The sequence below is a fragment of the Mya arenaria genome, chromosome 3 (genome assembly GCF_026914265.1).
Source record: "Mya arenaria isolate MELC-2E11 chromosome 3, ASM2691426v1".
Lineage (NCBI taxonomy): Eukaryota > Metazoa > Mollusca > Bivalvia > Myida > Myidae > Mya > Mya arenaria.
This window is the reverse complement of record NC_069124.1, coordinates 18,852,556-18,878,522: the sequence shown is the minus strand read 5'-3', so window position 1 is coordinate 18,878,522 and position 25,967 is coordinate 18,852,556. Positions and strand designations below refer to the sequence as shown.

Sequence of the window (25,967 nt, the reverse complement as noted above, 5' to 3'; positions counted from 1 at the left end):
CCATGATAAACAATTATTTTTTGGTAAAATCATGTTTAAAGCTGCACTTTCACAGGTTGACTGTTTTCATAACTTTTTATCTTTGTCTTGGAATGAGCCAATTTTTTCGTAAATGACTGAAAATCAGTGATATAAGACTGCTGATGAAAACTCAGATCGCAGTTTTTCATATTTACTTTTTAAAAAGGATGTTTTATAGCTAAAAGCATTACTAATGCTTTAAGAAAAAAGAGTTTTCGGCAGATTCCTAAACAATTGAGATCTGTTTTCTTGTGTGTTATTTTATATGACTGAATTGAAGGCTTTAGTGTCAAAATCAGCTGATACTAAGACAAAATCTATAACAAATGTCAAAACTGTCAATCTGTGAGAGTGCAGCTTAAAGTAAACAATTTCACTTAACTGATATAATACATTTAAGCTTATAATACATTTTCCAGAAAATGGGGCCAGGTTTAGAATTATAAGTCAATGAAAATGAAATTTACCTATGCTTGCAAATAATTTCATTATGGCATTGCAAATTTAAAACCTCGCCTTTGGACCAAAAAGGAAAATAGCAAACTTTTCCCTCACAAAATTAAAACTCTCTACAGGAACGAATGCCTTCTATGTTTTGTCCTTCAAATAGAAATCAGATGGGTTCCTGAATCTGAATAAATATTGAATGCAATATATGAACGCAATTACATTCCTGGCATGACAAGGTAATTACGTAATTATCTGAGAGAATAAAACACAAGAAAAACTATTCAGCTGAGCAAAGATTTCGTGATTAAGCAAGAAAGTTAGACCACAATATCTTGTAACTGGAATACAATGGGTCGATTGTTTAGAACCTTTTTACACTTTACAATGTGATAAGAGATCGTTGTTAACTTAAAAAGTTAAATTATTCCATGATTGTCTTATATCTCAATAAAATATTTGTCTCAAATCTAGTTAGTAATACATCAGATCTCAAGTGTAGTAAACTTCTAGATCAGTAAAGATTTCAAAGTTAACTATGATGACGTTAACAACATTGTTAAATTTAACGTAGTTCTGAACAGTCAGCTTAACAGTTGCTCAACAAATTTGTTCCAGCACACAAATTGTACATGTAGGTTCATACTTCATTGGTAAAAAAAAATGAACAATAAACCGCACAATACCTGAGTGAGAGTTTCAGGGATGGTAGAGATCAGGATTCTTAGCCCTTAATCTGCATTAAACTTGAATCCCTTATACTCGTATGGTATAAATGTTAAGGATTAGAATATTGGCTCAGTTTTATCCCCTGAACATTGAGCTAATGGTGTCTGCCTCTTACCCAAGAGGCTGTGTGTTCAAACCTCACAAGGGATACAATTTCTTTGCTCTTAAAAAAAGGAGTAAAACTCAGTATCTACCCAGAAATGAACCCATGTGTCATTCATATCAGCTCATAGCAGTGACTTCACAATTTAGCTAAAATAAATTAAAACATTGTGCTTACAGATTAAAACCATCCTGAGCGGCTTCATCATTCGTGGGTACCTGGGCAAGTGGACGCTACTCACCAAGTCCATCGGTATGATGTTATCTGTGGCATCGGGACTCAGCCTCGGCAAGGAGGGGCCGTACGTACACGTCGCATGCTGCTGGGGAAATATATTCTCGTACCTTTTTCCGAAATACGGCAGCAATGAGGCAAAGAAGAGAGAGGTATACCAAACTTGTATTGCAGTTAAACTTAGATATTAATGTTCTTGAAACTTATATGTGATTCTGATTTAAAATTACCATTGGGCATTCGCGAAAGAAAATTAAAGTTGCCATAGTTGCTTGAATTTTGTACCAAGCTCTTCTTTTTCCAAGACATAAAAGAAAAATATATGGTCAAAGGGTTTTCGCTGTTTAAGTTCAAAGACCTTAATATTTGACCGTGTTGTTTTTTGTTTTGTTTTTTAAAAAGTTGATGTATTATTATAGCCTTTCTAAATGTCATCAGCGATGCTGTTAATAAACTTTGCCACATAATTCGAAAACCATTGAATCTATTCACATTCAAGTCTCTCAGTAGAAAATTACTTCGAATGGAAGGGATTTTTTTTAATGTTATCATATTACAGCAACAAATTAAGTTTAATTAGTTAGAAATTGTCTACAAATGTTATTTCTTTGAAATATAAGGACTTAGTGCGAAACATTTCTCATTTCATGTGATATATTAATGTAGTTAAAATAATGTTGTCTCTCGCAAATCTAATTACAGCCGTTAAATTGCATCAGTCCACTTCTGAGCACTCATTTCTCAGACTTTGTAAGTGGAAAAACATCATCTTCATAGAATTATAAGAAGGAAAGTTCCATGTTTTTTCCCTCAGCTAAGCTGATTGCCTTTAACGACAATGTCTAGGTATAGAAAGGAAATTACTGGCAAAAAAGTCTCTTGGTTTTTTCCCCCCACTCCTGTTTTATGATCACTTTCCGGATAATATCGTTAGTAAATCCTGTAAAGGATGTTCAGTATTGTCATGAACCTTTTTTGTGTCATTGACATAAAACATTTTACGGAAAATGTCTAAGACCTTAATTAGATACAGCAGTTCCCGACCGTGACAGTTATTCAGACGTGTATTAAGCTCATAACTTTATATTTAATCATTGTGGGGTTATAACCTTTGAATGTTTGCAAAAACTGAAATTTTCATCATACCCCACAAGTAGTACAATTTTGTTCTAGGTATTGTAATGTAGCATCGTTATTATGTTACCAGTTACCATACCCATGTGAGTACGAGTTGTGACCACTAACAATTAGAATAACGAACAAGTGAAACTCGTTGTAAATATGTACACATCCGTGTGCGTTACTGTGAGATCCCATCAAAGGCATGCCTTTAATTCATATTATATTTATGTCAAATCATAAACATTAGCATGGGTTTTTAGTATTGATACTGATTTCAGTATTTTGGAAAGAAATATTTTCTATTCAATGTATTGTAAAAGATGGCACAAAATTCAATTTTGATTTTTCAAACCCACCCATATGTTAAGGTAATGTGACTAAGTTTTTCAATATCATCACAGTTAGAAAAGAGATTAAGGAACATATCTTATAGTTACTATGAGGATGAGAGCGGTCTAGTGGAATAAGTGCTGCCTCACATCCAGCATGGCCAGAAGCAGGCTTTCTTTGCCACTTGAAAAAGGACACCTAGGAATATGACTCCAGAATCAAGCAATTTAGCTTATTACCGGTACTGTGTTAACAATCAAGTTAGAATATAACTAACCTAGTATGAACTATTTGCAGGTGTTGTCTGCAGCCTCAGCAGCAGGTGTGAGTGTTGCGTTTGGTGCTCCGATTGGTGGCGTGCTCTTCAGCTTGGAGGAGGTGAGGGATCCATTTGGACAAAAACTGCACTATTTCACTATGATAGAATAGAGAAAATTGTAAAAAAAATGCCCACTTATCAACAAATTATGTATATATCTTTTACCATTGTTTGATGAAGAATAAAAATGTGTTAAATGAAGATGTAGATTCCAAATGTGCAGATAACATGGGTAAAAGGGTGACATAGGTTATTGCAGGGGCGTAGCTAGGCATACAATTTTGGTGCCCCTGAAATGAAAAGGTCTCAGGAATAACAAGAAGGCTAAGGGTGCCAGGTTAATGGGTTTTTTAATATCACTGGAAGTTGGCATTCAGAATGAAGAAAATGCTTGCATCAGGAATAACAAGAAAGCTAAGGGTGCCAGGTTGATGTTGTTTTAATATCACTGAATGTTGGCATCTAGAAAATGATTGAGAATGTTTATTATTAGTATCTTCTTCTAAATGTTCATAAGATATGAGAAACTAATGAAAAACTTCACATGTCGACACCTTGCTCAAACGTCAAGCGTACAGTTTAAAATGCTTTCGGTATGCCCCTGCATTGCATAGGTTGTAGCTTCCGTTAATTCAAATTCATTCCTTCTAATTTGAATTTGAATAATACGAATATAACTTGAGCCATTGACAAAATTTCTTCTATTTCACAGGTCAGCTATTACTTCCCTTTGAAGACATTATGGCGATCATTCTTCTGTGCGTTAGCAGCAGCGTTTGTTCTCCGTTCCATCAACCCATTTGGCAACGATCATCTGGTCATGTTCTATATAGAATATAACGAGCCCTGGTATCTACAGGAGCTTATACCATTTGTACTTATAGGGGCATTAGGGGTGAGTGAATAATGGTTTACTAAATTTTACAATAGGTAGTATGCAATTAGTCTTCCGAGAATATGATTAAAACCATTGCCTTCATTCTATAATCGTTTTAATGGACTTGGATTTAATTGTTTCAATTTTGTTTTATCCTGGTGTACTTAACATATTTTTAAGAGATTTTACAATATTTTTTACCCACTTTTTTCCAACTGAGTATAATCGCTCCTAGCATATTATCTATATGTAAAATTCGGTACTTTAGAAACATTCTATTTAAAAAAGAAATCCATTAATTTGTCACATCACTAGAATTATTCCTAAAAGTGGACTATTTTGTGACAATGGATTGTAGATATTTTATTAGCGCTTCTGTTTTTTGAGGAAAATATTGGAGATCAGGTAATAACGTTAATGTCATCTTCGTCACTAGTGTGCGTTTGTTTAACCTTAGCAGTTACTCTTGTTACAGAGTTACAAAAGAAACTTGGAACATGTGTTGTCAGAGACAATTGCAAATATGTATAGCAAGGTCAATAACTCTTGCTGTAATGATTGTTGAATTATGGCCCTTGTTTGACTGGAGAAAACAACAGATGAATGTTTACTCTGTGACGCTCTTGTTTTGTCAAAATCAGAGAAAGTTATATTATTCATCACAATTCATAAGTCAAAATCAGAGAACGTTACATAATTCATTACAATTCATAAGTCAAAATCAGAGAAAGTTAAATAATACATTACCCTTCATAAGTCATATCAGAGAAGTTATATAATTCATTACAATTCATAAGTCAAAATCAGAGAAGTTATATAATTCATTACAATTCATAAGTCAAAATCAGAGAAAGTTATATAATTCATTACAATTCATAAGTCAAAATCAGAGAAAGTTACATAATTCATTACAATTCATAAGTCAAAATCAGAGAAAGTAACATAATTCATTACAATTCATAAGTCAAAATCAGAGAAAGTTACATAATTCATTACAATTCATAAGTCAAAATCAGAGAAAGTTACATAATACATTACACTTCATAAGCCTAACTTTAATTTAAATTATCTTGTACAGTCAAACCCCATTTGCTCAAGCTCTTTTGACTCCAAATTCCTCGTTGACTCAAACTGGATGTAAAGGACTGATTTCTTTTACTGAAGGTAATCCTGCTTGGGTCGAGTTTTCCGAGGCTCAAGGTATTTTTGCAGGTCCTTTGAGTTTGAGCCAAAGGGTTATAAAAGTTTGTTAAAGAGAGTTAACTAATTTCTGTTTATTTTTCAGGGTTTATATGGTAGTTTATTTATTCATATGAATCTAAAATGGTGCAGATACAGGAAATCTACGTCACTGGGAAAATACCCGATTATAGAGGTGAGTTACATTATGACAACATGTCATGTCAGTCAATTATTTGACTACACTGCAGCTTTGCTTATTTGTGGTATAGTAGCATATTTCCATTATAATGGGATTACGTTATGGATCCTAATTAAAACCCCCCACAAAAAACATATAATTTAGTGATTAAATGAAGAAAATGTGTACAAAAGTGTCTGATTCCGTGATTATTCATCTGCAATACTATAAAATGTACAAGTAATTCTTGCATTGTGTGACACTGAAGACTGTATTTTTACACTCTAAGTGGGGAAATCATAATAAATTATTTTGGTTTGTCATATTGATGTTTTGTTTTAGAATTAATTTGATTGTGATTTTAGGGGGAATCACAAATTCAGTAATATTTCATACTGTTAAAACACAAACACTAAAATCATGATTTTTTGCAGGTGTTAGTTGTAGCATTTATAACAACATTGTTGAGTTTTCCCAACCCATACACGCGGATGAACACCAGCGAGATGATTCGTCAGCTCGTTAGTAGATGTGGGCCGGAGGATAATACCGATCTATGGTATGGCTATCTGGGGAATATTCTTGCTTTGCTAAATTGTTGGGTTAACACAGTGGTTACTGCACTTGCTTGTTTTTCGGGCACTTTCAATTTTTTGTGACCTGCTTTAACATTAAATCCCTCAGAATAATTTATTTTTTTTAACTAAAATGTGATGATATTTGGGAGACACATTGTCTAAAACTATCTTGAGCCCAAAAATCCATATTTTATTATGTAAAATATGTGTCTTGTTGCAGCTCATCCTTCAGTTCTAATATCTCTACTATATTTACCAGAGAAAGTTTATGGACTTGAGATGTACGTGTTGAAAGCCCTTGTTGGAGTGAGGAGTGCCGTATGGCAGTTCTTCGTTGAGTTAAAATCTCTATCACTCTTCATTGGTTACTACAGAAATTTTACAGACCCCAGGCATACATGTCTAATGTCCAATTTGGGAGAGGGGGTGAGGCGTGCCTTGTGGCAGCTCTTCCTTGACTTATAATATCTATCTCCCTATCTCCATGTAGTGGTTACCAGAGGAACTTTACGGACCCCCAGCGCACACATCCAATGACCCGGTGGGGGTGAGGAGTGCCTTGTTGTTGCTCTTCTTTAAAGTTAGTTATAAATTATCTCCCTATCTCTCTTCAATGCCTACCAGAGAAACTTTACAGACCTGCAGGCGATCATGTGAAATGCCCGATTGGGTCAGGGATAGGTCCTAACTTGTGGTAACTCTTGCCTGACTTATATCTCACTATCTCTCTTTAGTGGTTACCAGAGGAACTTCACAGACCCCCAGGCGTACACGTCCAATGCCCCAGTGGGAGAGGGGGTGAGACGTGCCTTGTGGCAGCTCTTCCTTGCCATGGTGTTCAAGGGCATCATCACCATCTTCACATTTGGCATGAAGGTAAGTTGTTGAATAGTTCTGGACCCATTTTCACTAATGTCTTAAGTTTAAAAACTCAAAATGACAAATTTTAGTTTAATTGGAAAACATTTATAAGCAGAGAAATGATAGTATTAATTATTGTATATATTACAAATAACTTGTTTTACAATTATATCGACATATTTTGTGAAGATTAATTATGATAAAGACTTTTATGATTTTCCTTTTCTGAGTCTTAAAATTGTTAAGATTGTCTTAATGGTTACAACTGATTGAAGCTTAAGTTGATAATGTGTATGGTTGAACAAGTATTTGTTTTTTGATGAGTTTCATGTCATTTTTTATAAAAAATTGCAAATTTACAGGTGCCATCTGGTCTGTTCATTCCAAGTATGGCTGTGGGGGCGATCATGGGCCGCATCATCGGTATCGGCATGGAACAGCTTGTTCTGTGAGTGGCTTGATTGTTACTGTCATGCATATAGTTGATTGTTTGCTCTTGAAAACTTGAAGTAGCTGATGTAATAGATTTTGTAGTAAAGAACATACTTGTTGGGTTAACATTTACATTTTAAGGTTTCTGATACAGAACTTTGTGAGTTTTGAATTCCATGGTTACATAATGTTATCTGGGTATCATTTGATAAGGTTTTATGTGGAGAAAAAGGTAAAAAATGGCGGTAAATAATTCCACAAAGTTTAACAAGCTTTTTGGCTCTGAAATATTGCTGAACAGGTTGTTTGATGGCCAATTTGAGGTGAAATAAGGAGCAAAATTCAAACAACATTCAATTTATGATGTAGTTTTGGTCATTTATTATACATTTAAGTTATCAGTAAGAAATACCCTATGAAATGATACTTAGATTACAAAAGGTCAACAGGCATCAATATTTAACACTCAGAGATGATTCTTATGTGTGGGTTGGATTCCTTAATGTAATAATGTTATAAGATAAAGTTATTGCTACAAAGAAATTCTTAGTCTGATCTTAAAGAAAATCATTTACATTTAATTGGGACAGACATTTAAGAAATTAAGTTTGTGTGAAATAAGAAAAAAATGCTTGTAAAAATGATAAAATATCAAAGTTTAATTAAAAGCTCCTATTGGTAAATGTCACAGAAATATTTTTTTGGCCAAAAAGCTAGAGATGCTTTTGAAAATTAAAATATTTTAGGCATGGATTTAGAAAGTTCTGTTGAAGAAGTATGTTAGTTGCTGTTTGTCCATTAAAGAAACTAAAAAAACTAAATTTTAACAAAGTTTATTCAAAATCTGTGTCATTAAAAAACCTGTGAATGAGTTCCTTTAAATTCATGGTTTGCTTTACCTTTGAAATGTTCTAGAATTTGTGCTTCACAAACATGTTTATTTCACATATTTTGCTCCACAGAGCCTACGCAGACAGCCCAGTGTTCAAGAACATGTGTCAGGGTGGATGTATGGTCACCCCAGGGCTCTATGCCATGGTTGGGGCGGCGGCTGCACTGGGAGGGGTCACCAGGATGACGGGTGAGTGGTCATTGTATAAAATTGCACTGTTATGCATGTATTATGCACTTTTTAAAACCTCATTGTGGTATCCATCAAAGTCATCTGCTCTCTAACTTCATTTTTCATCTCATTTTAATTAAGGATTTTTTGATTTTTTTCTTACATTTATGCTGTATGAATGCAGAAGGGCACACCAGCAAATTCAATGAAGCATGCTAGAGCTTGTTGGTATTGTGCTCGCTTGCCCTATTGTGTTCATGCAGCATAAACGCAAGAAAAAATGAGATCAATAGTTCTATTTACATTTTCAATTATTTTTAATAATTTTTCATTTTGAGTAAAAATTTGCAGTATCTTCTGCTATTGAGTATTTGTTCTTAAAATTTTTTAGCCAACAACATACGCTTGTATAAAAAAAATGGCTGATTTTTGTTGTATATCATTGGTTTAATGATGTCGCGCTAATCTTATCGAATATTGAAAGAAACACTGATGTCATAACTCCTTGCATGTTTTACAATATAAACATCAAGTTTTATCTATACAAAGGACTAGGCAAATGTAAATATTCAAACTTAGTAATAATGATGATGGAATTCTGATCTCTGACTACTTTAATAATCAGTCTGTTTGCTGTAGAAACTGAGCTGTGGTCATTAAAACTGAAAATTTGGCCAAATTTACTTTGTCTTCTCTCTAATATGACCACTTTTCATCAAATCTTTACCTATCATGGTTACATTGCTTGCATTTTCTTGCATAAGTTTCATGACCAGCCTTATTGTTTCAGTTGCTCTCCAGTTTTTTGCCCCTTCATTGACCAAATTAGCCTCAATGTCAGTGCTTAATTTAGACTGAATTGTAACTTGCTTAATTGTCATCAACTGTATATTTTCAACTTGCAGTATCTCTGGTGGTGATAATGTTTGAGCTGACAGGTGGACTACAGTACATCGTGCCTCTCATGTTAGCTGTATTGGCTAGTAAATGGGTTGGGGATGCGCTCGGCAGACAGGGAATGTATCCTTGAACCAGAGATAAACAACGTAGCATTTTTGTGAAGATTAGTAAATTACATATTCAAGTAAAACACTTTATGTTTTGCCAACAAGTAGAACAAAATGTTAAAAGAACCTTTTCTACTATACATATTTCAGTTTTTACAACCTGAATGAATGATTTTCTTTCTGGTAAATAAATTTATTTTCAAATAACGCTTCATGTTATTACGAAAGAAGCGTGATCACTCATGTTTGTTATGTTCCTTGACTGCACTGCCCAGCTATGATGCCCACATCCGTCTGAACGGTTACCCGTACCTGGACAACAAGGAAGAGTTTACTCACACCACCATTGCTGCTGACGTCATGAGGCCAAGGTGAGGCACGCGCTGTTGGGAGGGGGGCAAGGGCATACTTCTATCAATAGTTTTGGCGGATATAAAATATTTTTTATCTTGATTTTCTAGAAACCAACCAGTGGGCAGGATTTGGGTGTTCTAAATAAAAAGCATGTGATATTTTTAATTTTCAATGATCTCACAGTTTTAAAACACTTAAAAAAATGTGCGATTTATGTTCAGTTTATTTTTATCGTAAAGTTTGATAATTATGTTATGTGTTTTGTGAGGTATTAGATGTAAAATAGAGTAGAAAGTTATAGTTTTACTTTTATATTTTAAAGTTTATAATGTCAGTTTGAATGTATTAACCGTGTCCTTTTGAAGACTTAGAAAAAGACCAAGGTGGGTATTTGTGTGATTTTGCTAATATTCCAATAGATGTAACCATGACAACTATAATAGTCTTAATTCATCCCTGAAACAGACCAATTATAGCCAAGTATTTAATGCACTTTATTTTGGTTATTGGTGTACGACCCTGTGTTGAGTCATAAATTGGGGTGTAACTTCACATCTAATGATTTCGTATTTACCAGTATAAAACATGTATAACCCATGCATAATAATATATTTAAAATGAGAAAGTTAACATGACCTTTGACATCTTACTGGAAAAGAGAATGGAATTTAACTCTTACTTACATGTATATAATAGTGGTTAAGAAGTTTAAATAACCTGTGCTGTGGTTGATTAACAAGAGGTCTGTTATCCTTTATTAAGACTTTCAGTGAAAATCAGGGCCCTGTTTCATTAAATTATCTTAGACATAACTTAGAAACTCTTAAATCTTTCAGAATGTCACAGATAACAACAATTTGATTTCTTTCATTTTCATGACTTCGTTTTCCACTTTAATACCAGAAAAAGGCTAATTCACTCAAATACATTGTTGTAACAAAAATATGACACTTATGACAGGTAATTTAACAATTATTTTATGACTGGTAATTTAACAATTATTTTATGACAGGTAATTTAACAATTATTTTTACGACTAAGATCATGATTGAAACAGGTCAAATATGCAGTATTTAAATTGTACCCTGTACCATGATAACGCTGTGTCAGTCCCAGTAGTATATAAATGTACAATGTCTGACTGTAATCATCATCGGCAACTACGGTACTTTCTTCCGTTACACTTCATACATTCTGTGGGACAAATGACTGACAAAATCTCGTTTTAATGAATATGCATGAGGCAGGAGAGACAACTCTTCTTCCAATGAATTTGCATGTTACACTCAAATATTGTTCAATAACTTAAAAGTGGTAGTAGTCTCCGTGGCCGTGAGGTCTTGTCTACTGGTAAATATTATTGGACTGAGAAGGCTGACCCAGTTCAACTCCAGCAATCACCAGAATATTTTTCAACCGTAAAGCAAATGGTATTTTGCGGATCCAATGAAACTGCCTCATTAATTAGTCATGATTACGAGATTTTCTTAGCCAAATTGCCCATGTTACACAACGAAGCATAGTGTTGTATTTAGCGGTGGTATCTATCAATGAACTGTAATAGGATGAGAGAGTTCTAGTGGTGTAGGGGTCCTGTAACTGTTATGGTGTTTAGCTTGTGATATTTTGAAATTATTTTAGGAACATGATAATTAGATGTTTCACATTAAGTTTGGGTTTACATTTGTGTTGTTTTCATAATTTATGCTTTTTAAGTTTTATGGCTAGTGGTAGCATTACGACATTCGGTGTATTATCATTTGCAACTTTATAGTGGTATGCCAAATGAACCTGGATGAATATGTTGTGCATCTTATTATAAATCATTTCAGTGTCAAGAATGTGCAATATCAAATTTCAACATTCCTTTGTGATCTTTAATGATTAAAAATGAATCAATAGTTTGTGAACATTCTTCTTTTTCAGGCCAATTTTCCATTACAAAAATTACACGAATGACTCCACATAAGAAATCTGTTGAACAAAATGGCATCTATATTTTGAAATGTAGAAGAACAAAACATTACACATTCAATAATTCTGTAGATTGTAGAACTCTTTTTCGTTCACAATGAGAAAATAATGTTTGTTTCTTTCCGTACCACATCTAGATGTTGGCGTTATGGTCTAGAAGTGTAAGTCAGTGTCCTTGTATGTTGGTTGTGCTAAACTCAGTTTACCACTAGTTTCTGTGTTATTGCTTATCATATGTTCAGTTCAAACCAAGTTCATTATCATTTTTTACTTTTTTGTTTTTCGAAGAAAAAAGTCATGGTATTGTCATAGCTTTATTGTCATTGTCAATTGAAATTGTCATTGTTATGGAAAATTATTTATGTTGACCAAAATTTGGAAACCAAGAAACCATTCAGAATATTGATATGAAACTTGGTTCACCTGTTCAAGACCAAGAAACCATTCCAAATATTGATATGAAACTTGGTACACATGTTCTTAACCAAGGAACTGTTCAGAATATTGATATGAAACTTGGTTCACCTGTTCAAGACCAAGAAACCATTCCAAATATTGATATGAAACTTGGTACACATGTTCTTAACCAAGGAACTGTTCAGAATATTGATATGAAACTTGGTACACATGTTCTTAACCAAGAAATCATTTAGAATATTGATATGAAACTTGGTTCACCTGTTCAAAACCAAGAAACCATTCCAAATATTGATATGAAACTTGGTACAGATGTTCAAAACCAAGAAATCATTTAGAATATTGATATGAAACTTGGTGCACATGTTCAAAACCAAGAAACCATTCAGAATATTGAAACAGTGAAACTTTTTATACTAAAAGCCATTCCAAATAAAATTCTTAATACGAAACGTGTCACTTATGTTCATAATCATAATAGGTATGTATTTTGCAAGTGCCATTTACACTAGGTAAAACATTAATTGAGCTATGTTTTTTTGTTAACTGAGAAAAACAGATGAGTATTAACATCTGCTTTTGATGCTGTTGTTTGAGTCAGCGGTGTTCTAATTTCATTTTCACATTTTATCACTCGTTTCTTACCATGGTCATTCACATGCATAACAGTTGAGCTACAGTTGCTGCAAGCATGATAATAATTGTGTTCTTTAAGATGTTTTAGTCTGTCTGTCATAGAAACAAGGATGAGGTTTTGACATAGCCTTGGTGTTTTCATGGTGATTTTTGATGTACAAAAACCTTAACCTTAACCAAGACTGATAAAATGTTCAAGATATTGATCTTAAACTTGGTACACATGCATGCTACTGTGAAAAAAGCAAGGCCAATAACTCCGGCTTTAATAATTCTTAAGGTTTGCCCATTGATTGACTGATTAAAAAGTTATAGAAATTTCCTAATATCGGTTTTATTTCCTAATATCGGTTTTGTCCTTACCTAATATTGGTTTTGTCCTATCAAAAGATTTAAGAATCAACAAATTTGGTCAGAATATTATGGGCATGATATTTCATACAAGTTTGATAATCTGCCATATTGCTTGAGTCATTCCAGAGTAATTGCTCTTTAATTATAGAAATTACCTTAAATATGTCATGTCCGATCAATACCTTCAGAAGCCTTTGTACAATCATCACCTAATTTGTCCAAATGTGTTTGGGCAGAAAATCCATAACCAGCTGATTATCGCCTCAGTCTCTCTGGAGTTATGACCCTTAAATTTGCGATATCTTTATTTACAGTATTTACAATGTCTGCGCTCTATTTTTGGCTTAACGTACAGCCACAAAACATGGTGGTGTAAAATTGGCTCTGATGTTTGATATATTAAGTGAATGATACTTTTCAAATTGCCTCAATGTTGTATGCTCATATGTTTACTTTTGAATTCTGACAATGTGAGTAGAATAGATAATCTGGTCCTACAGTCAGCTACCATCTTGCTGGCCTTATTTTACTTTTAGATGTTGTAAAATGTTTTAATTTTATTGCATCATCTCAATTGGGCAAATTCACATTATGTATAGTTTTTATCATCATTTTCATGTAGAGAAACACCCTAACATAGGTTTGCTTTTGTCCTTTGAGCCAGTTTTGACATGTTTGACTGGCTGAATATTTACATGACTTTGAGAATCTGTACAGTATGTGTTACCACTTGAAAGCATTAGTTATTGCATTTGACATATCCAGTGGTCAAAATTGGAACTAGACTGTAAGCCCTGCACTGGCTAAATTCTGTCTGGTCTTCCTCAAAATTTGGATTTTATATAGCAGTGCTTGTTAAAATTTATTGATGGCAAGCACTAGTACTGTGATTCAGGCTTGTTGTTGAAAAGTCTAATTTCGATGGCTCTCACTCATACGAAGCATGTGCATTGTTCGTTCGTCAGAATTTAATCAAATGTTTTTTAGAAGTCAAAATAATTAGTAAAGAGTTTTACTTTGTGTCAGATAACTAAATCACAGGACAGAAAATATTTAACAGCGGTAGCACACAAGTCAGATATTAATGTAATCTTTTCTTCATTTTTCAGGAGGAATGATCCACCTCTGTGTGTTATCACTCAAGAAACAATGACTTTGGAACAAATGGGTAAAACTTTCAAACATTTAATGCCACTAAGATATTGTTTTCAGCATAAGTACAACATTTATGTTTATGTTAAGAATTTAAAGAGGTGTTTAAATCAAATAATTTGCTGTACAAATGATATTAAATTGCTATCTCATTCATTTTCTCTGTAGTTTAAGTTTTAGCGTTCATATTACAAAATTAGTACCATTCATTAGTTCATATTACCAAAGATAATAGTTCTTTACTGTTTTACATCGCTCTAATTGAAGTTATTTACCACCTTTCACAAACAGTCAGGGGCAGTAATTACGAACAGTCTCAAGTCAGAGTTCAGACTCATGACTCATTAGGGTAAAATTTCATTTTATTGTAACTTTCCTTTTTGCAAAGCATTGATGGTGAAATTTGTAAAAGAAATGGAATAAAAATTATTTTTTTGTTCCTTCATAAAATGCTTTTCTGAGTCTGAGTCTAGACTTGGACTTGAGACTGTTTGTAATCATGGCCCTAGGTCTCAAAGTACAATAACTCCAGATTTTTAATCAATAACAGACAATATTTTTCCACTTAACACTAAAAGTGCATTAATTTCCCAATTTAAATAACAAAGTGTATCCACGGACCTATAAACCATGGACTGGCAACTGCCCGATATCGGTGAAACGATAAGAAATAATAATTTACCCACAATCCTTAGCGCGCGCTAGGCAAATGACAGAAATTTCCCCCGAATCTCTGATCGGTGATTAACAGCGATCTTCGGTTATTTCCGCCAACTCTGCTAATAATGCCTTGTTCGTTATAGATTTAATTATAATTAATAACTGTTATTTTAATCAGATTCCATTGGACTATTATGTACTCAAATGAAAGTACCGCTTATTTCAGTCAATCTTAATTAATGTTTTCCTAAATGTATATATTCCGCCGATGTCGGACGTCTAGAAAATGACCACACGGTAAGATCTCGGAATGAAATCCCGTTGCTCGCGTGAGTTTGAGATTATCGCATTAACACAGATGCGAGTTGCCAATCCATGGTTTATAGGTCCGTGGTGTAGCCAATAATTGGTTCACCAAAATTTACACTCATAAACCCGTTTACATCACAAAGAACAGACAATTTTTACTTTACCAAAAATAATGTTTCCTGACATTACACCATGTATGGTAATTTCTCTCTAAACACCATTTCCCACTTTACACAAAGAAGCAGTCATTTTCAGTCTGCCAAAAAATACCGATATTTTCAGCGTCACACCAAAAAATACAGAAATTTCCATCCTAAGACATCACAATCTTAAGTTATTTCCAACATCACAAAGTAAAGTTATTTTCCACTTTCCATCAACATGTTCAGTTATTTTGTTCTAGTGCATCTAAAAGTACAGTTATTTCCCATTTATCAACTAGTTCAGTCATTTTGTTCTAGTGCATCTAAAAGTACAGTTATTTCCCATTTATCAACTAGTTCAGTCATTTTGTTCTAGTGCATCTCAAAGTACAGTTATTTCCCATTTATCAACTAGTTCAGTCATTTTGTTCTAGTGCATCTCAAAGTACAGTTATTTCCCATTTATCAACTAGTTCAGTCATTTTGTTCTAGTGCATCTCAAAGTACAGTTATTTCCCATTTATCAACTAGTTCAGTCATTTTGTTCTAGTGCATCTCAAAGTACAGTTATTTCCCATTTATCAACTAGTTCAGTCATTTTGTTCTAGTGCATCTCAAAGTACAGTTATTTCCCATTTATCAACTAGTTCAGTCATTTTGTTCTAGTGCATCTCAAAGTACAGTTATTTCCCATTTATCAACTAGTTCAGTCATTTTGTTCTAGTGCATCTAAAAGTACAGTTATTTCCCATTTATCAACTAGTTCAGTCATTTTGTTCTAGTGCATCTCAAAGTACAGTTATTTCCCACTTTACATCAACGAGTACAGTTGGTTTAAACTTATATTTTTTACAATGATTGTGAGACAATTTGTTACAACATTATACTAATCACTGTTGTTGGCATGATGTTACACGAGAGTGTGGTCTCGTGTTGTTGGGGAAAGCGGAGGACCAGGAGGAAATCCACTTGTTCGGCTTGGTGACCACAAAACCAAACTCACATGAACACAGGCCAGGAGTCAAACCTGGGTTGCCTAGATGAGAAGCGAGTGGTATAACCACTGTGCTAACCAAACAACCTACAGTTATTTCCCTCTAGTTCATCACAAAGTACAGTTATTTTGTGCTTTACACTACAGAGAACCTGCTGAAGGACACAGAACACAATGGTTTCCCAGTGGTTGTTTCCATGGAGTCACAGTACCTTGTTGGCTTTGTTACACGCAGGGACCTGCAACTGGCTATAGGTTTAAAAATTTACTCAATATATTGATTTTAATGATCAAAGTTATAAGTTCAACAATATATGTAAAAAACCTAAGGAAAGAATGGTATGAATGTGCCTTGTAATGTTTTCTTATAGTTGAATGGTTATGAATGTTATTTTATTGGAAGGTAAAATAATCCCTGGGATTTTTTGTAAGACGTTCTGGCAGCATATTTGTGAAAGTTTCAAAACATGAAAAGACCCTTGAGTATTTAAAAAAACAACACAAATACTGTCTCTAAAATACAACATGAAGCATGATTCTTATTTCAGCGAATGCCCGTAAGAACATAGATGGTGTCGTGAGTGACTCTATCGTGTACTTCACCAGTCAGGTGCCCAGCAACATTCCCGGCCCCACCCCCCTCAAACTACGCAGAATCCTTGACCTGGTACGCTTAACTTACTCTTACATATGTTGAATGTGTACATTTTATCAAAAAACAAGACCATGGTATTGTCATAGTCTTGGTGTTCTGGAGTCAACATCATTCTGCCAAAATCTTGATCTTTTGTCAAAATGTATAAAACATTTGTTTTTCAAAAACACTCTAGGTTTTATATTTTGCTGTTTTTCAAAGCAATAACCACACATAGACTGTTTTTAAGCATAGTATGTTTCATATTTTGTGGTTAAAATGAGTCACAGATAACTTATCAAACCAGAGGTGAGAATCTTCTGGTAATTTCAATATTTTTTTTGTCTAGGCGAATTTGCATTTAACTCTTAACAGCGAAATAAAATAGGGTTATTAGTACTGCATTTTGATCCGGGAGGTTGTATTCAACTCTGCAAAATCTGCAAAAATCCATGAGAGTTGAATACGACATTCCAGATCAAAACGCAGTACTAATAACCATTTTATTATATACATTACTAGTTAGACTTATAAGCCTCATGTTTCATAATAAATGTCATTTTAACAACGTACTATTTTGTTACGTTTGTTTGACGTCATTTAAACATCGCGCAACGATACTTGTTCAGGCGTGATGTCACAAAAGTGGAATACGGTCGTATTGCACTTGAGTGGAATACGGACTACCCTATTTTGCGATATGTATTGCGTGTGGATTTATAATGGGGATATAATAAATATGTTTATTTGCAATATTAGGCTATTAATATGTTTCAAACGCTTAAAAAGGGCAGTTTGCCCCTATGACCACACCAAGCCGCTGTCTTAGACCACTGGACCTAAGGGGCTTTACTCAGACCCCTGGACCTTGGCGTAGTTTTTTGCTTTCTGCCATTCACACCTCTGTTAGACTCTTACATTTATTTTACCTGTTATTGAATTCCTCTATTTATATATCAGGCTCCAGTGACGATCACTGACCAGACTCCGATGGAAACCGTGGTTGAAATGTTCCGGAAACTTGGCCTCAGGCAGACACTAGTCACTGTTAATGGGTATGTAACTTAAAGACTAACTGTAGATTTATAAAGCCACTTGTCTTCTTGGTACAATGAGGTCACAATTAATGAAAATTTAATTTAGCATTTCACAAATGACTTCTGCACCGTGTAAAAACAACAAAACCTACGTACCTACTCACATTTTAGTATGAATAGGGAAATGTCAAACACTACTATTAATTGTGGCCTAATTGGATATTCTGCCTTTGTTTAGTGATGGCAAAGTAATTTAATAAATGCAGCAATTTCAAATATTTCACTTTAATGACAAAAACTTCATAATTTTAGTTGTGCATCATTTCCAGTGCTAGCAAAGGAATGTAAGGGATCAATACCTAGAATGATGTTGGCAACTTCTTATTCTTTTTCATAACACATTTTTCATAAGCCTTTCAACACAAACTATACTATTTACATTGCTTGTCTATTTCAGACGTCTGCTCGGAATCATTACGAAGAAAGACGTATTGCGGCACATTGTACAGCTGCAGAATCAGGACCCAGACTCCATCTTGTTTAACTGAGTTGCCATGGGGACAACATACACTTCCTGCTGTGGTCATGTGACTTGCGCTATGTCATGTGACACTGGGTTTTGGATCTAAAAGTAGATGGAAAGGTGTATTAACTTAGAAATAGAATGAACAATTTTCTGATCTAAAAATAGTGCAAAAAAAAAAATGAACTGACCTTAAAAAGTTTTGCATTTATGTACCAACAAGGAGTATTTCAAAGAGGTACATTTTCCAAAAAGTGACAAGATGCATTGACGAGGCAAATGTTGAGGCTACAAAGCATTTAGAGTAAAAACAATGCGAAAGAAAGTGATCGTTATATTAATGATGGAGAGATGAATTTTACTTGGAACCTTATCATAGATCTGTGACATACCCCTGGTATTTGTAATATTGTGTGTGTAATCTCCATTTGAGTACATGTATGTTGCTGTGTGGTGAATTTTGAATTATTTCTAAGCAATATTTGAACACCGCAATTGTGAAAATCAGCGTCATTATTTTTGATGCTACGTATATATTTGCATCATCGGATATACTTGGGCTCAGCACTTCATTACACTCTCTGCTCTGTCATGTACCATTAGGACAATTGACTGGCAAAGCCTTGTTTTCTCAATAAGCAAGCTGTTATTTTTAAAGAAAAAACATTCTTTATTGTCGTTGAAAAATCCTCAATAGCCACTCTTCATGTTGAAATGGTGGACTGCAAAGAATATTGTTATGTAGGTTTGAGTGTTACAAAAGTTATTAAAACAAAACTTTGTCAGTCTGTTAACCCATGATTCTTGTGTTAATGAAATGTGTTCAGTGAGTGCACACAATTGTATATTTGTTAAACAAACATGGGGCCATTTCAATAAAGTCGATAATCGGAGTCAATTTTACTCATAAATTGAAACTATCTTAGTTCCGAAGTTTCATTGTTTTGCTATATATTTGTGTGAATTCAACTAATGCAAACATTGAAAAAGACCACGAAGTTGAGGAAGAAAATCAAAGTACTGCCCTTTGTGACATTTATACAGATTTCAGATAATTTAAGTTTCGACTAAAATCCTTTATTGGAACAGCCCCTAGTAATACAAGTCAGATCAGTTCATGACATACTGTGCAATTTTAGCTTTTGGTGTATTCACTATACATTCAAATTATCACAATTCAAGAATATGTCTCATACAATATCTGCTCATGTTGTCTGAAGACAGACAAATGCATAATGTTTTTGAATGAGTTTAAACAAGATTGGTCATCAACACATCTAAGAATGGTGTCTGTAAAGTTACAACACTATATCGTACACCAAGGAAACCTTGTCAGCAAGAGTGCTTTTTTAACCGTTTGACGATATGAATATACAAAGATTTACCAGAACAATTAAGAAAGCCTTCCTGATCTTGATGAAAAAGCAATTGTTCTTATTAAATGTAATGTAACTCCAAAAATTGCAAAATAATTGGTATACATGAATTCAATTTGGATGCTACACGCCAAGCTCATGTTTTTGTTTTTTCTTTCTGTTTACAGAATGCAATGTTGATAAATCGTTACTAGTATATAAGACTTGCTTCAAACACTGAAATCATTCCATTTGTTTTGTTTTTGTTTATCTGGAACATTTTGTTTAAGCATGGTATATACAGTCTGTTTATAGAGTCGCCTGCAAAGCATGAAGACACAGAGGGACTACTTTGTTGTGAGTCACTGTCCACGGTGTCAAACTTTTTTTGATCAATAACTTATGAATTACTTGTTGAAGAGTTGTTTGTACTTGGTATGCATGTTTACCATGATAAGTAGATCGTCTCTATGGATTTTGAGGTGAGTAGGTCAAAGTTCAAGGTCAAGGTGACCTTTAATACTCATGACAGGTGATACATCTGATTCCGGAAATTCTATTTATAATTATTAAATTCTATATATTTACCTTATATTTTATCTTTATAGACATTACCTCATTTACTCACAGTATGTATGTGTATATTCCCAATTCCCCATGTTGTTTATTACATAAGGCCTAAGAAAAAAATGGGTTTATTTCTGGTTATGTCCTGAAAAAAATATATGTGCAAAAAAGTACCTTAAAATAAAACTAATTTTTATCATAACAGTTCAGAATAACACTCATATTGATTTATTAATTCAAAATCCCTCAGCACCCTTTTGGATAAGTTATTTAAAAAAAAAAAATTATAGTCAGAGTTAAAAAAAATCTGTTCAGAAACCTATTTTTTGCTTCGGCCTTAAAATCATACTTTATTATATTGTATTCAGATCTATACCATTTTTGTGATACATTACATTTCTAAGACATTATACATAAATGAGCATAAATTTTATTTTTAAGAAGAGTAAAAACTTGAACCATAAACATAATTATGCAGTTATTATAGCATTAATTTGTGAACAATTTTATTTCAAGCGAGTGGTAACTTTTGTTACAGTTGTGTAGATTAACATCAAAATATTGTACTAGGAGAATGAATTAATGATTAACTATTCGTTAAATCATCAGAAAATAGTGCCACCAAAATTTAAAAAAAAATAATGTCTCTTATATATTGATTTATTGTTATGATTAATATTTACAATAGTTATGAAGTTTTAATAATTGATTTCATTACCTTCTCTGTGATAAGTATTGTACACATGTTGGTTTGTTTTCTGTTAGTTGGATCTTGTATCTTAGTTATAGTTAGATGTGACAATTGTTACATTTTAGTAACATGTTATATAATTTTTTTCCAGAATGAAATTTTTCTCATTTGTGTTAATGCTCAGTTGCTAGAAATTTTATTTTTTTCATTAGGAAAAATAAATAAATTAGCCGAATTTTCCAGACATAGCCAAAATATTTGTGTTCTGTTCTTTCTTAAAACCCTTCCCGTTAAAAAGTTTGTAATAAAAATGAATGTTAGAAAATAATTTTTGTTATATTGACTAAAATAAATGGTTTAGACTCTGATCTGAGTTATATAATTATAATGTTAAATACTTGAATAGTTTTAGCCTGGAATTATAAACTTTCTGGTTTTCCCCAGATGTTACATCAGATGTATCTGTTACATGAACTTCATTATCTAACTTTGTATTTGTTTAGACATGGGAAAACCCAGTTGACATGTGATTTATTCTGATATTTAATAAATTTTTGATTATGGTTTTTGAGAATTTTCCTATCATTGGCATGCTCCATTAAGTACAAATAATTTTCTATTTATAAGGTTTATGTTAAGTGAAGTTGTGACAAAATCTGGTCAGTTTTTCTATCCATAACGAAGACACATGACAGATATTATTAATCTATTCATTGAAATATCCATTGTACCAGAAACGTGTGCTTGGAATCCTGGAAAACCCTGCAAAGATTGTATTCCGGGTTACAACTATTCGGGTTTTTATAATGTATTCCATATTTATTGTTGTGTATATGTGTTTTATGTAATACTCATTGACTAGGTGTATATTGTATTGTCAGCGAAGCTAGTGAAGATGGTCATGTTGTTCTTGTATAACTTTAAGCTTTGTTGAGGCTTATATTATAATTAAGGAATAAAAAATCTTCCGACAGGGATTGTTTTTCTTTCTAAGGTTTATTAAGATTTATTTAAAAAAATAATGTGAAAATGGTAAGTTCTTGGATATTATTGTGAAGATACAGATGTACTGCTTAACATAGACGTCCTCTGCTGAGTGCTCATCTGTCACTGGGTGTTTCACTCCTTAACTCGGTACACCCTCTAGATGGCGGGGCAGGTAGTGGTGTTCAGTCACTACTAGTGTTTGAAAATCGGACTCCATTTGCTATCGATAATAGAATCGAATCGGACCAGGCATATCGATTTACTATTGGACAATAATTGAAAGTTCATGATATTAGCAAGGATTGCATTCTTTATACATAGTATCATAATGAGCATTGAAATGGTTTAACCTGGAATCAGTACGTGTGATGCTATAGTCATGCTTTTTACAACGTAAATTAAATAAATATAATTGCACACCAACTGCAAAATGATGCACACCGCATCAAATAAGTTATCTTAGCATTTTATCAATGTAAAAGCATATTAAATATTTGTGAACCAGCTTAACATTCGATAACCTGTCATATTGAACATTTCATTAGAATATCTTAATTTCATAAAATTCACAAAAAAAAGTAAATTAGTTAATTACAAACGATACCAAAAGCGGTTTCAAAAACAGAATGCATCGAGCAGGGATCCCCGATATTTGCAGGTAAGACCGGACCCACTTCACCATAGAGACAGGTTATTGAAGAAGGTTTTATGAAATATATCAACAATAAAAAGACAATTTGTAATTTTGGTAAAGTTTATAAGTGTTTAAGCAAAGGTGTTGACATTCACCCCATTTGTGTAGGAGAGTGACCTTCCTTTTTAAAATGAACTCAATGAGAATTTACCTAAAAGAAAAATTGACATTTACTCGACTTTTACAACAAAACAAAAAAAAATACATAGTTACCGGAAGTAACATTAGCGACATCGATTTTAGACAACCACTATCGATTGTCGCCGACATAGCATTGTCAGCGACGATTAATCGATTTTAATCGATAATCGTTTCATCACTAGTCACTACCTCGTCTATGTTGGCTTCCAAGTTGGTTCACTGCGTCGTAGCCGGAGCCAACTGGACGCTCTCTCTGTAGCTCTCCGAAGAGCCTAGACTGCGGTCTTTCTAACGGTTGGGCAAGAAGATAATATATGCCGCAGCGAGCCTATGTTCTCACACATAGGTAGGGTCTTCTGTTAACTCCCACTGCTTCAAATTGGTTCGAGTGGGCAACATATTATACACAGATCTGGAAAGGAACTCAGTTGAAGTGGCTCATACCTCACCAGCTCTTGCCATGTGATCTTTCTTTCAGGTACATTCCACTTTGTCCTATTTCGCTGGGGTCCAAGTTGTACCCACTTTGCTGACCGTGCCTCCTCTTCTGCTCTCCATACTTCTCCCTGAATCATTGTTCTCTTCTCAACATTATCAGATTTCTACCAACACTGCTTAAGGCTGGTTCCCAAACCTTCTCTACTATTGTTTGTAGTGCCAACAATGTACTACTGCGTATTGTTTACTATGATTAAACTATTATTGACTTCATTGAGTGGGACAACCAAACTTGTCACCCCTTGATGACATCAGCTGAAGCCTTGTGATGTCCTTTTTGTTTATCGAGTTTATAAAGGTCTTTTCGCTACTATCGTCTGCATTATTTAAAAAAAAAAAATGTGCTAAGTATTTTGGTTATCAAATTCAAAGTAGCAATCTTGGGTATTGTTAACTATGATAAAACAATAATTGGCTTCATTGAGGGTTACAATCAAACTTGACATTATCCTTGATGAGCACTGATGACACTTGCTAAAGCCTCGGTTAACAGTGTTCCCTAAGGCTGACAAGATGTGATGCCTCCTTTGTTGCTCGAGTTTATTAAGGTCTTTCCACTTCCATATGCAGCATTTTGGCCTGACTCTGCTGTGGGTCATTTCCAGTCACAACAACTAGATATTAGCAGAGTTGAAACATGTCTGAGTGCGATACCTAGCTCTTTTCTAAGTAACCCTTGGCTCGTTATTTGCCACATGTAAAGCACTTTTACACGGGATATAAATCAGGAATCAGTACTCCCACATTTCCTAGTTCTACCCTTTAATGTCGAGAACATACAAGGCAGCTACTGATAGTAATTTTTAACTTCTTTTGGTGTGACGCAGTCAAGGATTGATCGTGACCTGCACCCAAAGGAAACGCTCAACCACAGAGCTATAATAGGGGCGGTCCATGCATGAACGCAATGAACTTGTTATTCTTTTGATAATAAAATAAAGATTATGACATTTTGGATTTAGTAATAGAAGGAGCAAGCAGTTGTTAAGTGTCATTATTTTATTGTACAGTAAGAACAGAATGTACATTAATGTAAAGAATGTTATTATGACCAGAATGTGAGAAAAGTGTCGAGATAATATTATGTAATAAATAGATCACTACATACATTAAAAATAGAGATTTGCCATTTATACCTGAAGTTCATAGCAAATGAATATAATACTATGTTAAAGCTGCACTTGTTTTAACAACTTTTTATTTTTTATCTTGGCACGAGCCAATTTTTGCGAATATGCATGGAAACCAGTTATATAAGACTGCTGACAAAAAATTAGATTGCCGATTTTTATATATTTAAGTACTAAAATTGATATTTTATGTATTTTTCTTAAACCGTTAGTAAAGGTTTAAGCCATAAAAAATTAATTTTGAAATATGAAAAGCTGCAATTCGATATTTTGTCACAATCCTTTATCATTGGTTTGCAGATATTTACGCAAAAATTTGCTCTTTCCAAGACAAAAAGTTGTAAAAAACGGTATATCTGTGACAGTGCAGCTTTAAAGTATATTATCGAAATAAAGTAACTGGGCATTAGCAAAAGCAATTTTTAAAGAATAATTCATTTAAAATGTTACAGGATGTGCAGGAATAACCAAATTTCATATGAACATTTAAGTCAATGGACTTATATTTACATTCTAACTTGATTTTTAGTACAATAAAATTTGCGCTCATTTTACATGAACAGGTCAAGCTCTGTGACCACTGGAGGGAGATTTTTACAAGAAAGCAACGCTCTGATTGGACGCTGGTGTATTAAGTGGACTTCATGGACTTGCAAAATCACGCCCGAGCGTTCATACCAATAATAAGAATAAATCCTTAAACAATGCACAGTTACTTTTTTCCGGTAGTATATAATACATTGAGTAAAGTTCTTTAAATGATTAAAATGTAAGTGAAATGAGTTCCTTAATTCCAGTAAATACATATACTACTAGAACAGGGAAATAAAGTTTGAACAAGTGAGTCATGAAACTTTATGGCTATAATACCTAATGTTTGTCTGTTTACATTTATAATTATCACAAAAACATTTCTATATGGTCCAAGGTGTGTATTCACAACCTTTATGTTTCTGTATCACAGAATAGTTAAGCTTCCAGTTATAATCATTCACCAGTACAGCAGTCTGTTAGAAATAGAGAGGTTGTGGAACAAGATGTGAACATGTACATGGTTAAACTTCCAGTTATTATCATTCACCAGTACAGCAATCTGTTAGTAATAGAGAGGTTGTGAAACAAGATAATTATGTACATGGTTAAGTCATAATCATTCACCAGTACAACAATCTGTTAGTAATAGAGAGGTTGTGGAAGATGTGTACATGGTTAAGCTTCCAGTTATAATCATTCA

The 25,967-nt window shown here is 33.6% G+C and overlaps 1 protein-coding gene across 5 annotated transcripts in view; it reads left to right on the top strand.

Annotated features, from left to right (window-relative positions):
• LOC128227351 (H(+)/Cl(-) exchange transporter 4-like) overlaps positions 1 to 22,256 on the top strand; it is a 53,445-nt gene extending 31,189 nt beyond the window's left edge. For 4 of the 5 annotated variants that reach the window (XM_052937787.1, XM_052937790.1, XM_052937791.1 and 1 more), the window contains 16 exons: positions 1,480 to 1,686; positions 3,284 to 3,364; positions 4,018 to 4,200; positions 5,468 to 5,557; positions 5,977 to 6,101; positions 6,855 to 6,996; positions 7,344 to 7,429; positions 8,376 to 8,494; positions 9,382 to 9,496; positions 9,759 to 9,854; positions 11,949 to 11,972; positions 14,328 to 14,386; positions 16,624 to 16,731; positions 17,025 to 17,143; positions 18,071 to 18,165; positions 18,605 to 22,256. In XM_052937787.1, coding sequence (XP_052793747.1) covers positions 1,480 to 1,686; positions 3,284 to 3,364; positions 4,018 to 4,200; positions 5,468 to 5,557; positions 5,977 to 6,101; positions 6,855 to 6,996; positions 7,344 to 7,429; positions 8,376 to 8,494; positions 9,382 to 9,496; positions 9,759 to 9,854; positions 11,949 to 11,972; positions 14,328 to 14,386; positions 16,624 to 16,731; positions 17,025 to 17,143; positions 18,071 to 18,165; positions 18,605 to 18,695 — 1,740 coding nt within the window. In that variant the 3' untranslated portion in view covers positions 18,696 to 22,256. The remainder of the gene's footprint in view (positions 1 to 1,479; positions 1,687 to 3,283; positions 3,365 to 4,017; positions 4,201 to 5,467; positions 5,558 to 5,976; positions 6,102 to 6,854; positions 6,997 to 7,343; positions 7,430 to 8,375; positions 8,495 to 9,381; positions 9,497 to 9,758; positions 9,855 to 11,948; positions 11,973 to 14,327; positions 14,387 to 16,623; positions 16,732 to 17,024; positions 17,144 to 18,070; positions 18,166 to 18,604) is intronic. The other variant, XM_052937789.1, reaches the window with a different exon arrangement.
• The last annotated feature ends 3,711 nt before the right edge of the window (positions 22,257 to 25,967 follow it).